The following is a 14,171-nucleotide window of genomic DNA, read 5'->3' as shown; positions in this document are numbered from 1 at the left end:
AAATTCACTGACAGAGACTACAGGATCAATCACAGGGTTAATGGCTGCAAAAACATGAAAGAGGTCTTTTTTTTTAAAGTTGTGATTGATAGTCTGGGGTTCTCTTGGATAATTTAGAGTCAGAATTTCCTCCAACCCTGTGCTGATAATATATTCTATCCACACTTGTCTGCTGGTGGTACTTGTTGCCGTGACGTTTAGTGTCTGGGCAGCAGATGGCGCAGTTGGATTTAAATGAGTGACGGTCTCAAGGTCACTGCAGCAGGCTCTCATCACGCTGGTGCTCTGATGGCTCTCTGAGCTGATATGGATGCTGCACTCGCTCCACTGCGCAGCTGCACGAACACATATCCTGTAAGGCTGAGACGTCAGAGGAGTGGGGGAAACCCACTACTCACTCGTGTAGTGATTCATTCCTGCAATCTTCAAATGAATAACCAGTGCAGTCCCTTCTATCAAATGCAGAACTATGTGAAATGCACGTGGTTGCATTTTAATCTAAGGATACATGTGCAGTGTAAAACAGAAGGGTGTAATATCACTTAAATGTCAAATCCTTTTAAACTGCATCACCTCTCAGTATTTGCATTACTTCTATGTTGAACAGCAGGGAATTTGCTCTTATGTAAAACTAAAAACTAGCAGTTTAGATTTACTATATACCACAAAGGTGTCCAGTTTACAAAGTCTTCACACTTTTTTCTTCTTCACAAACTCTTGTGTGATTTTGGCAGTGCGCTTTGGATCATTATCTTACTGGAATATTCCTCCTCTGCCAAGTCCTTCAGACTGTGAATCACCTTGTCAGCCTGTATTTTGGGATGAACACGAACATTCATAGTTTTATTTATAAATGTCATCTCACCAACACATTTTGCACACATGCAGCCTTAAATCATCACGTTCCCACCCCTGTGCTTCACTGTCAGGACTATGCATCCAATGTGGTCATCCTAACTGGGTTCATGGTAAACATGCTGGACGCCATCAGAGCTGAACAAATTGGTCCTATCTGATCAAAGAATGTGCTCCTAACATTCATCAGGATTGTTCTCATGTTCTTCAGCAAAGTTTTATTTTGTAGTTTTGTGCTGAAGAGCAAACTTTTTTTTTTCTTGTACAACATTGTTATGCAGTCAAACTCTAATTTCATTGATAACCCCTGTGTGAAGTCTGAAGCACTTTCCCATCTGTATTTAACAGTTGGTAGCACACCATCTGTAGTATCGCTTCAAGATGATGGTCAGTGCAGCCCTGATTAGCGATACTGTGCCTTGTCGCATACCTCCTAATTACTGCTCTAACTGTTCTTTAGTTGGTTGTTGATCTTCCTGGATCATGTGCCCTTTTGCTGAAGTCTCAGTTGCTCTGGCAATTCTTCTAAAGGTGGAGCCATGACGCAGGCATGGAGATAGATGCAGCTAACAGGTCCAAAATAGAGAAAGTTCTTGTGTTCACGGGCTTTTTAACTGTGCACATGCAGTTAGGCTAATGGGAAATCGCAGGTGTACTCTATTTTGCTTCAGGTGTGCTCACTTCTGTTGCACTAAGTTTCTATTTTGAGGCCTCTATTGTCAATAATTTGATCATGTGACATGTAGGTGGACCACCTTCTGTTGAACAATATACCTAAATAACACTAAGCAAGTATCCATGAGTAAAATTTTGTGTTTTTCAGGGTAAACACTGATAAGTTTGAGCTGAAATTGGGATACATTAGGCTGAAACTCAGGGTTTTTAGTCTTAAACCTTTTCACAGTATCTGTATCTGCATGTTGAGTATAATGTCAGCTCTATTCAGCCATTTTTCTTTGAATCATCCACCTCAGTGAAGTAGTGTGGGTTTCATCTTGTATGAAAAGCATCCACCTCCTTCTTGCCATTCATTTCATGCAGTGCGTGATGGGAGGAAAAAGCCAGTCAGGGCCGGGAAACGTGAGGTGACATGTGACCAAGAACGGAACACTGCATCGGAGATTCCTGCCTGCTTCCCTGCACGTACTCACCTCTGCGTCATCTTTCCGCATTCTGCCTCTTTCATCCTCAAATATAAAATAACAATAAAAAAAAAATACATTTCCCACAATTCCTCACATTTAACAGCCTCCCTCATCTCTGTTTGTATAATTTAGATTATGTTTCTTGAAGGTGATGCTGCTGTCGAGACGCCGCATCCTCTTCCTTATTTCATGGCATGATAGCGAACGTGCATCCCTCCTCGCACTCCTCCTGCCTCGTGAGTCGCTCTCAGCCAATCGCGTCGCTCCGTGGCTCCGTTACTTCCTGATTCCGTCACTTATCATCGAGCCCGGAGCGTCACGAGCGCCTTCTCTGCCTGCCCGCACGAGAGAGACACAGCAGCTTCCCTGCACACAGTTAGGCCTGAAGGTAACGCTCACATTTCTGCTCTTTGTTTTACCTTTTAGTCATTAAAATAAATGTTAAAAATTTAATTATTTATTCCGAGACAGCGTGTGTTAGTCTAAACCACTTTTCTCCGTTTATAATTCTGTACACGGCGTTTTTCATCATCGACGACACCTTCAAAGTCGTGTGTCAGCAGCTACTTTGATAGTTTAATTCATTTCTTTTTAGATATAACTACTTCCTGTGATTTAGTGGCTTGCAGGATGGTGTAGTTTGTAACCCCACCGTCTATTTTTAAACCGGGCCAGCAGCTGGCGACATGTCTGTCCATGTAGAGCTGCAGTGAGTGTGGGAATAAGGGCGTCAAGTTGCAAGTTCAACTTCCTGCAGGCACACTTTTCCCATTTTGTCCGCTGCTAGTGTTCCCGTTTTTTTTTTCTCTTCATATTCCTAAATAATATCTGGTAGCATGTCAAATACTAGCCTGAGCCTTCACATGCTGGCTCAGGCAGTGCGGAGCTACCAGTTGCTTGCAGCAGACAGGGAGGTGTGTCCACTGGTGGAAGGAAAATTACTGTGCATCAAGATTTCACCTTTTGTTTTTCACCTTTTTGTCATTTTTCTATCTTGCTAACCTCCACTGGACTCACACACTGTTATCAAGCCGCTAAATTATTAAATTGTAAGCTGATTAGTGCAGTTTTAAAGGTATTGTGTCTATGCATATATGTGTTAAATTCATCCTTAGTACACAGCAATGACTTGCTAGTACTCCTCTATACCTCCCAACACAGGATTAGTCCCAGTATAAATGTACAATGCTTACAAAACGTATCCAGTGTCCATCCTTAATTATTTATTTATCTCTGGGTGCCATTTTGTCCTGCTAGCTTGCTCTCCAGTGTTTGCAATGATCTGGTACCAACAAAAAATAAACTTGAGAGATTAAAGGTGCAGTATACATGACAGGATTATAGTATCTGTTAGTCTGCCGAGTACTTTATCCATGAATTGGTCAAAAATTTAGTGTTTAAAATGTCAGAAAATGGTAAAAATGTACGTGTGACAGTTTTCTAAAGTCATCTTGGAACATATATTCTGTATGGCCAGCTGTTCAAAATGCAAAGTCATTCAGTTATTGATGACAAAAGGTAAAATATTACATGAGGATGTTTGTACTTACAATTGCTGGAAGTGGGGAATGAATGAATAGATTTTTGCTTTGAAAATGACTTGAATGATTAATGGATTATAAAAATAGCTGCAGGTTAGGGTTAACTGACTGATCATTGTATGCGAGTTATATATATTTATAGCTATATTGTACTTTGTCTTATGTTGTCTTCATTACAGCAGTTAGACAGACAGGGTTTAGACAACATTTCACCTTTAAACCTTGGCTTTTGGCTGAACTTGTTCAACCAAAAGCAGTATTGTAAACTTTATTAGTGTTTGTTAATAGTTTAATTTCTTCTTTTTTTTGTCCCAATACCAAACTAGTGCTGTTTGGTAACTTAATTTTGAGAAATATTAGCACATTTGTCTTTTCAACTTTTGCAATAATTTCACCCAAAAGCCAAAGAAGAATTGCTTCTGGATAAAATACCTGAAATTATGGCAAATTATATTAAATTTAGGAAGTATCTGACCATAAATCAGCACGGCAACATTACAGTCTTGACTCGACATTCAGCTCAGTGTTTCCCTACTTGATAGATTCTGTTACTTGCTACTAGTGACACATTTTGATTGACACTGAGGTTTGACATCCAGCCCCAGAAAACTTTTGACTTTAGCCCAAGAACTGGGTCTCTGTGTGTGATTCTGTATGTAGCCACTGGCAAGTTTCCACACTGACTTTTGAGGGACTGAGGATTTTCCATTGGTCCTGTTGTAGCGACACAGTAGCTTAGCTGTACAGGCGGCACTCCGAGTTCAGTCGAGCGTTCAGAGTGAGTAGATGAGCAAGGCAGTCCGTGGATTCGGGGCAGGTTAGATAAAACAAATGAAAATCAATAGTGCTGCAGGCGTCACGGCCAGACAGTCTGGTTTAAAACTCGCTCTGACCTCCATGACTGAAATTTCGAGAGATAACGAGGGCTCCATGAGATTAGACCACTACTCACACCTGCAACCCTTATCAGTGCAGTGGACAAAACAAAGCCAAACATGTGTTGTGTAACTTATTGTTACGTACTCGGACTTTTCAGAATTACTATCAAGGGTACATTATTTCACAGTAGCGCAGTTTTGCAAGAATTTTGCAATGCAGTTTTGTAATCTGATATATTAAGTAAACTGAATGGACTTGCAGAAATTTTTTTTTTGTGCTGCAGAAGCCACGCCTTTCTGTGTTATATCTCTGCTGTCCTTGCCAGTTTAGATCACTCGCTTCAGGTGGTTCATGGCTAATGTATATGTTTAATGACAAAATCCATGTGAGGATTTATTGCTGTGCCTCCAAACTCCATCTTTAGATTAGATTCCTTTTTTTTATTGTAAGTGAGCTGCTGCACATTCAAATTTTTTGGCATTCACTGCTGACTTGAAGCTTTAACTCAGTAAGTGACACTGCGAGGAGGGGGAGGGCCCGTCTGCTTGGTCAGTTAGAAGGCCCAACACTAATGCCTGCTACCTGTCTCCTTCCATCTGCAGATCCAGAACCATGTCCATCCTGAAGATCCACGCTCGTGAAATTTTTGACTCCCGTGGCAACCCCACTGTGGAGGTTGACCTTTACACCAAGAAAGGTATTGTACCGCAAGTACTACTACTTTTCTTTACACACATCTGTTGCATGGCTGTCCATTTTCAAAGACAAATCAGTTGCTATTCTTACATTTTCTTTCTTACAAGGGTTCTTTGGGGAATTTTTTCCATCGCCTCGGTTGAAGGTTTAAGGAGAGGATGTTGTATGCTGTATAGCTTTTAAACCGCCTTGAGAAACATGTGAGATTTACGATATTGGATTAGGCAGTGGTATCAACAACAACTCACAACCTTTAATATGTTGTTCAACAGTTAATTTAAACTAATCCATAATTTAAACATCAAATTTTGTGCAGTGTTACAGTAAAACATCATATTTGAGGGTTAGTTTTATCAATTGCAACTCGCTTTTTTAAAAAAAAAACAAAAAAAAACACAGGCATGTTGTGGATTAGGATGGTCAAGCCAGTGTGGCCGCTCAGTTGTCCTGCACTGTTGCCAGCTCCAGGCCCAGAGTGGACCAGATCAGATGATGAAAGTGTGAAAATAGCTCCTGTAATATCACACTGCCTGTACAGCACTCTGTTACTGTAATGGTTCCTGTATGAGCACAGACAGCTCATACAGTAGGTGCTTCTAGCAATCCCATGTGTTGACTTGAATCCTTGATATTTAACGCAACATTGCGCTGTCAGCTAAATGAAATCTGCAGTTTCCTTCGTTTGCTTAATTGTACGCTAGTTTACATAATGAAGCTGCGGATAAAACATCTAAACTCTGCACTGCTGTACACATGTGCCTCGAGGTTGAGATCAATTTATTCAATTAACTAATGGCCAGACTGTGTTTGAAGCTTTCTGGCGAGCTTTTCTCTTCTGAGAGCTAAAACAAAGGAATAGCTCAACCCGATAAAATGTTCTGAGAATGTTAATGAAGCAACCTGAATGAGCACTGACATGGAAAGGAGTGAAACCAGCTTCACTGCCTGTAATACAGTGGCCCGAAATCTGTTGTCTTTTCAGCAGCTTTGGATGGTTGCTAAGTGCTCCAGTTTACTGTAAATAGCATCTTTATACTTTTTTTGGACAAGATTCCCCTTTTAAGTCCACCAGGCATGTTTTGACATCATTATCAGCACAGACCAAAGCGAGCGTGCTGCACCCGGCGCACGTCTGCAGAGTTACTGTGATGTTACATAACCAGCTTCACACACATTTTATAAAACCTACTATGCTTGTAGTTAAAATATCTCATTTTACTAGATCTGGTAATCTCAAGAGACTGTAACACTCACTGTCCTTGTTATATAATCTGCACAGTAGGCTACTAGCACAAAGTAGGAATTTTAGTTAACTGTACTATACTGTACTGTAATTTACTTATGGATTTGCTGATAGATGAAATGTCTGTAAGAACCATCTTAGTAAAGTCAGTAAAGCTGTACCTCTCATGAATTTATTGGTCATGTTTGGTCAGAAGAGATGTTAATAAAGCAGATAATGTGTGATTTAAAGCCTGATGGATAGCTGCCAGCATCCCCCAGCTGCAGCCAGGTGATGCAGATGATGTGTTGAGCCTGAACTCAGAGCCTAGACAGCGGCTGTGTCCTCTTGTCCTAAGCCCTAAATCCCCTCAGACTCGCACCATCCCCGCCGCTCCACCGAGCAAGCTGAATAGATTTTTAGCTCGGCACCAACCTCTCTTCTCTCGGGTGAATCCAAAATGGCTATGCTCTTGTGTATGGGCGTGGCTTGGCCTCCTGCCACTGATGCACTGCACATGCTCAGTAGGCAGCCTGTCTTCCCCTGTTACATCACAGCCTTCTGCAGCAGAGCCAGTACAGCTTCCTCCATACGTGCTTTATTTCTCTGTCTGCACATAAAACTGGTGGACAGCATGACCGTAGCAGGGCCTGCTCCTAGCTGATTGGATGATATCCCCTCGTGCATTTCACTCACTGCCGCTCCTTGTGTACCAGCAGCCACTCCTGTACAACATGTTCCTGCATGCAGATTCCCTGCTGTTGCGATACCACATAGCAATAACAAACTGTAAAGTCAGGAAGTTGGTTGTCATACTAATGGCTCATCTGGTAAAATTACATTGCAATATTTATTAAACTGCACTCAGCCCTCTGTTGTATTTCTTGGGCATGACACAGCACTTTAGAAATAACAAATGTCCTCTGTGTCTCCAAGGTCTTTTCAGAGCTGCAGTCCCCAGCGGTGCTTCCACAGGCATCTATGAGGCTCTGGAGCTCCGTGACAATGACAAAACCCGCTACATGGGCAAAGGTAAAGCGTCTCCATTGATTTGCCCTCTAAACTTGCTGGTTATTTCCATCCTTTTGCAGTCTTTATTGTCATTTCAACACCACTGCACATTCTGCTTTCTGTCAGCATTTCTTACTTCTTCATTTCCTATTCCTCCATTTCTCTTCATCCCGTTAGGAGTCAAAAGAGCAGTTAAATATATAAATGAGTTCTTGGCCCCTGCATTATGTAACCAGGTAAATAAAGTGTGGACTAACAGGATGACTCTGTTACATATTGCTGTGCACAGCAGCATGAAGAATGAGTTTGCAAACTAACCTTGTCGGGCAGTAACGGATGTTCACAGATGTAAAAAAGAAAGAAAGCAACAAAGAGATAATTAATCAATGGCTAAATTTTATTCCATGATGGATTACTTACACATTCGCATAAAATTGGATGCTCTGTGGCCATCTGTGTCGCCTGCTCTGCATGGTCTTCTTCGGTCTGGGTCAGTCATAGTCTGCTTGTCCTTTGCAGGTGTCTCAAAAGCAGTTGATCATATCAATAAAACTATTGCACCTGCACTGGTTAGCAAGGTAGGACCATTTATTGTTTGACTAATATTACTGTGTGCTACTGTAAAAAAAAAAAAAAAAAACTACATTCATTGATCTGTGTTTTTAATTAATCTGTAACACATGTTGGAGGATATTGACAGGAGTAAATGTCAGATGACTAACTGTACACTTACAAATCAAATGGTAATAACAATATTTACATAAAGTATTTACATAAAGTTGGCATGTTGATTGTTGCTCCTTTCTCTGAGTATTTTGTATTGACATCAGTGTTTTTTTGACCTTTGCATTTGCAAAATTGTCTACTGTATGTTAAGTATGTCTAACTGTTACATTAGCAGAGTTTCAGTGCTATAATTCTGACATGCTAACATTATTTGAGTGTGCTTTTTTAATTTACAATTTTAGAATTAAACTAATTAATCTTTTATTTCCAAATGTACAATATAATTTGTTGGGTTATGTCTCATCCAGAATGTGAGCGTTTTGGAGCAGGAGAAGGTCGACAAGCTGATGCTGGACATGGATGGCACAGACAACAAGTGTAAGATGCTGCTTTACAAATGCTACTGTGCTGTTTTATGACCATGTTTATGCAGATCTCAGCCTGAGCATTGATTTGTCAGCTATTTACTTTGTGAAAGTCACCATAAACAAAATTCCTACCTGGCTGTTTTATCCATCAACTATAAAAGTTACGGAATTTGTATTATATCTGGATATAAGTTGATATTATTTTAATATAAGGTGATTTTTATCCAAGCTAGTACAGTTTTGTAAACATATAATACTGTTTGTTTCTCAAGTCTAAATGAACTGTATTTATCTTCTGCCATTTTATTTGAGTGTTGGAATGTGGAATGTCACCTTTCTCAAATGCATGTAGAAACATTTCCACAGTGGAGTAGACAAATCAATGTTCACAGCACATACACTTAGTTCTGTTAACAGATTCCATAAGCTGAAGCCAAACAGAAACTTGCCATTGCGTGACAATGATCGTTTATGTGTCATAAATCTCAATTTACTGCTCCCTCAGGGGTAAACTATAACATTTTAAATAGGGAGCAGTAAATAAGTAATCAACTGAAGACATTTAATTTGTTTTCAACATTCATGGAGGTTAATGGGTATAACATAATAAAATACATTTTGTTTATGCAGCAGAAACATTTTATTATTTCAGTGTCGAACATTAGAGATTTTGTCCTACATTATGTTCAAAGACATGAAGAATTCTATAGGTAAGGTCTTAAAAGACCCACGCACAGTATACACAATATATTGAAATATTTGTGTCTTCCGTCTTTTAGCTAAGTTTGGTGCTAATGCCATCCTGGGTGTCTCCCTGGCTGTGTGCAAGGCCGGTGCTGCAGAGAAGGGCGTTCCCCTCTACCGCCACATCGCTGACCTGGCTGGCAACCCTGAAGTCATTCTCCCAGTGCCTGTGAGCATAACAGTGCAATTTCCCAAGTCAATAGATCTAAGTGACATTAACTATTTATATGTGATCCAGAGAGTCATTACAATCTGTCATGATTTCATTAGGCTTAAAAGCTGATCCTCTTTGCTTCTCTTTTAGGCTTTCAATGTCATCAATGGCGGCTCCCATGCAGGCAACAAGCTGGCCATGCAGGAGTTCATGATCCTGCCTGTTGGCGCCAGCAACTTCAAGGAGGCCATGCGTATCGGTGCCGAGGTCTACCACAACCTGAAGAATGTCATCAAGGAGAAATACGGCAAGGATGCCACCAATGTAGGAGACGAGGGTGGCTTCGCCCCCAACATCCTGGAGAACAAAGAAGGTTAGAAGAAGAAGAAGCTGTAACCACTGTTTAGCAATACGAGATTGAACATTGAATTTCCCTTCTGGGATAAATAAAGTATTTTTCATTCATTCATTCAATATGAGCCAACAAAGTGACTATTCAGCTGAATACAAGGATGTTTCAGAGGACATTTGGAGGGTGATCATCAAAAGTTGTTACTGTGTGCTTTGACTGTCCAAGAGGAGTGTCTTGAAAGCAGTGCATTCTTAGACCCTCCAGGGAAGTACTTCGCTTATCATGTCACTCTTGGGGCTGACATATGGTTTCTAAAATAAGGCCTCAACTGCATAAACTGCCAGCCTCAGACTCCAGTGTCGGGCAACATGCTGATATGACAGATACCCCAGTGGTACAGAGTTTTCAGTGGTGACTCATTTGATAGAAGGATTGTTTTGACTTAGTTGTACACATTCTTATTTTCCTTGTTTTTCTCAGCTCTGGAGCTGCTGAAGAATGCCATCGCCAAGGCCGGCTACACCGACAAGATTGTTATCGGCATGGACGTGGCTGCCTCTGAGTTCTACAAGGGTGGCAAGTACGATCTGGACTTCAAGTCCCCTGACGACCCAAGCCGCTACATCTCTCCTGACAAGCTGGCTGACCTCTACAAGAGCTTTGTCAAAGATTACCCTGGTGGGTTTTTAACACAAACTGACTTTACAGCCGAAAAACTTGTAGTCCAATGACTGCTCCATAAGATGTAGAGATAACAGGGTATTCTAGACATCTAGACTCTGCTGATTATAGTCTTGAACTGCTCTGCATGAAAAAAACAAACACTTTAAGTTTACAGTAAACAAACCTGCAAAAACAACTAACACTATAATAATCATTGCAGCTCTGGGCGTGTCATCACTTTCTCAGTTACACGGTCTATCTGCCATCTAGTATAGCAAGACAAAGGCTGAGCTGTCAAGTATCTGATCTGCATCTGGGTAGCCGCAACAGTATTCATTGTTTGTGCACATGAGGTACAAACAGCATGTGGGCATATGCAGATATTCTATGATACAATAAGCCTTTATTGATCCCACAGTGGGGAAATTTGTATTGTTCCAGCAGCAAAATGGGATAGTTCAAACATTTAAGAAATGTAAGTAGAAAAATAAAAAATAAACACAAAGTAAGGGCTGGTTCTTTTGTATGTGGATATTAGGATTTTTTAAATATTCCTGTTGATGTGGAAGTAACAGTATGACACACATCATTGGTATTGCTCAGATTTGTCCGTAGGCAGTGAACTACTCATATCACACAGATTCTTGTAAATGTATAAAAACTGATTTTGCAGAGTTTTTAAATGTACAAAATATTTACAATGCACAAGTGTGAATGTGTTAATATTATAAACAGAGCCGTAGATGCATATTCTGACTATGTCTGCAGAATTCTGTATTTTGCTTCACTTTCATTGTTGCTGGCTGCAGCAGGTCTTCAGGTTCAAAATAAAAATCCACTGTAAACTGCTGTCAAAGTTAGCAGCTAGCTTTTAGCAGCACTTGTTTCTGCTGCCCCCATGTGGCCAAAACAAATCAGTGCTGGCGTATTTGATTAATGAATAACATTGCTTTCTCCCTCTTCTTGTCCTAACAGTGGTGTCCATTGAGGACCCCTTCGACCAGGATGACTGGGAGGCATGGACCAAATTCACAGCCAGCACCAGCATCCAGGTGGTGGGTGATGATCTCACCGTCACCAACCCCAAACGCATTGCCAAGGGTGTGGCCGAGAAATCCTGCAACTGCCTGCTGCTCAAAGTCAACCAGATCGGCTCGGTCACAGAGTCCCTGCAGGCGTGAGTGTCCATAGCACAGCGGTGCAGTCACGCTTGTTGCCAAAACCTAAAGCAGTAAACACAGTATCAGCTTGCTAACAGTTCTTTCGTGTGCCTTTTTGTTTAAGCTGCAAGATGGCTCAGAGCAACGGCTGGGGTGTGATGGTCAGCCATCGCTCTGGAGAGACAGAGGACACCTTCATCGCTGACCTTGTGGTTGGTCTCTGCACTGGACAGGTGAAATGACTTTCTTTTTGTTCTTGGTGTCACCTGTGTTGAGATTTTTAATGCCGACTATACAAACTGTCCTCTAGTTGTTGCTGTTAGTTTACAGACCTGGTCTTATGCATCATGAAATTCCTTTTCCAGATCAAGACAGGTGCACCTTGCCGATCTGAGCGTCTGGCCAAGTACAACCAGCTTCTCAGGTGAGTCCGCTCCAAAAACTACTTCTTTTAAAAAAAATGATCACATCTTTATAAAGTGACACAGAATTTCCTTCCACCTTAACAAAACTGTCATCTCTTCTCTCAGGATTGAGGAGGAGCTCGGCGACAAGGCCCGTTTTGCCGGCCAGAACTTCAGGCACCCCATTTGAGCGGATTCTTCCTCTTTGGGCCTCTGTGTGTTCATTGCTCATAAATAACCCCCACACATGTACGCCACGCTAGGTCGCCTGCCCCGTCTGGAGAGAAGATGGAGAGAACACTGCTGAAATCCAAGATCGAAGTCTTTGGTCTGTGGCGTAGAGAAGCGACAGTACGTCCTCGTACAGCCACACTTCAGCTCATCCTCAAACTATGCTTTTGCTCCTGAATAGTGTTGGTCTCTGTGTTCGTGTCCGTGTAACTGTGTGAGAGATTATTTTTGTTCGGCTTCTTGTGGGTTGTAGTGATTCTGGTCCTCTACTGAGTATTTGAGCTACTGTAACTTTAGTAAGGCTCTTCTGCAAGCAGCGGTAAGAGCACTGTAACGTGCAATGTGTCCCATCTGACAAGGTCTTGTGTTGCTGTAAGCGTTGGCAGAAATGTGTAATAAATAATATAGTTTGAACTGGTTTGTGATTTCTTTTTGGCTGCATGTCCGTATACTTCCATGCTTAATCACAAAATAATCGACAGACAAAAACAAGGACACTCGAAAGACAAATAAGGTTTTAAATAATCTAATTTAACACTACTGTTTGCTTCTTTTAGCTCATAATAGTGAGCATCGAGTTAGAACGAGGTCGCTATCACAGTTCATAAGGAGTTCAGTGGATGCAGATGAAGTGTATCTACAGTAAGGGGCCTCCTCCTCAGTAGCTGCTCCTGCCTGTGTGAAGACTGTGATGTAATGTGAGTGCCACCGAGAGGCAGAAACATGAGCTCAGAGCTGTGGGACGCCATTTCTGTCCCCCCGGCGTAAAAGAATCCAGAGGCTCCATGCGAGCTCTTTTTGTCCTGAGCCTTGCCAAGATAAATGTGGGTCTATTCACCGGTGGTATGGCACCACAGGGGATTGCCAGCTGGGTTCGTGCCACACCAATTTACTTTGTGTGAGCCCTGCCTGAACCTGCCTCCATTGTTCAGCCGTCACCAAGGAGATGTATTACAAATCGCTGGTACAAAGACACTACCTATCACACATTACAGAGCCTATAAAAAGGCCTATCAGCTGCTGCAGATTTCATTTAGCAGCGAGTAACTGAGTCAAATCGTTCACTCACTTACACGATTTAGAATAAATGTTTTTCCACACAGAGTTAATCCTGTAAGAAAGTGAATCTGGGTGACTTGTAAACTGATATTGCACTAGGATTATACTTCTAAACACTCAGATTTGTATGAAAATGCAACACTGGATTTCTTTTCTTTGAGACCTGCACCATCTAGTGAGCAGATGAATGCAGTGCAGTTCCTGACAGGTTCCTTGCAGATCAGAAAACTGCAGCCAGGGGGCCCGGCTGCATGTTTCTAACCATCTGAAAGTTTACTTCGTAGAGCTTCACAAACCTTTGGTGAGTGTTTTGTATATGCATATATGATTATTGAAAGACAGACAAATGAAGGGCTAAACATACTAAATGATTAAGAGTCCAATTTGTTTTTAAGCCCACGATAAAAATAAACTGCATTTTTCAACCCCAAGACATTTGCACATCACAAATTAGAAAGATAATATCCTCTTATTTTACAGTCGGAGTCTCATTTCCTGGTAGAAAAGAAATATTGCAAAGAACAAAGGTGCTGCTGTATTCAGCTGCAGCATGTTTAATTGCAGAGCTAATTAACATATAATGAACAGAACAGATAATTGTATTAACTGTGCCTGTCAGTAATTACAGGTCTAAGCTAAATAAAGAAATAATAATAGATGAAACCCAGCCGCTGACCTTTGACACTCCCTATACATCATGTGAATGTATCTGGGAAACCAGTCAACGTGATTATTGTTCCTGCTATTCCACTTTATTCTATTCTATTCTATTCTATTCTATTCTATTCTACTCTTTCTTCTGCCATTTTTAAAGGAACATTCTTCTTATTCTAATTCTATTCAAATTACCCAATTAGATTGTATGAAGATATAAAAAATAATAGCTGGCCCCTTTCTTATTAAATTAACTTCTGAGCACTTCTTCCATCCAAGTATCCAATAATGATCATCTTAAGACATG

At 41.1% G+C, this 14,171-nt stretch overlaps 1 protein-coding gene across 2 annotated transcripts; it reads left to right on the top strand.

Moving 5' to 3' along the window:
• Positions 1–2,307: 2,307 nt before the first annotated feature.
• eno1a (enolase 1a, (alpha)) lies at positions 2,308–12,565 on the top strand. Of its 2 annotated transcripts, none has more exons than XM_008295784.1 (12): positions 2,308–2,388; positions 5,023–5,117; positions 7,275–7,370; positions 7,869–7,927; positions 8,384–8,453; positions 9,223–9,356; positions 9,492–9,714; positions 10,174–10,371; positions 11,332–11,533; positions 11,641–11,749; positions 11,882–11,940; positions 12,047–12,565. In XM_008295784.1, exons 2-12 carry the CDS (start codon positions 5,033–5,035, stop codon positions 12,108–12,110), a joined length of 1,299 nt encoding a protein of 432 aa, XP_008294006.1. In that variant the 5' UTR covers positions 2,308–2,388; positions 5,023–5,032; the 3' UTR covers positions 12,111–12,565. The 2 variants fall into 2 exon arrangements, with proteins under 2 accessions (XP_008294006.1, XP_008294014.1); XM_008295792.1 differs by lacking the exon at positions 7,869–7,927 and adding an exon at positions 7,527–7,585.
• Positions 12,566–14,171: the final 1,606 nt, after the last annotated feature.

Source organism: Stegastes partitus, unplaced genomic scaffold (genome assembly GCF_000690725.1).
Source record: "Stegastes partitus isolate 25-593 unplaced genomic scaffold, Stegastes_partitus-1.0.2 Scaffold24, whole genome shotgun sequence".
NCBI classification, from domain to species: Eukaryota; Metazoa; Chordata; class Actinopteri; family Pomacentridae; genus Stegastes; species Stegastes partitus.
The sequence above is the reverse complement of the archived record's forward strand: the minus strand, read 5'-3'. Positions and strand labels throughout refer to the sequence as shown.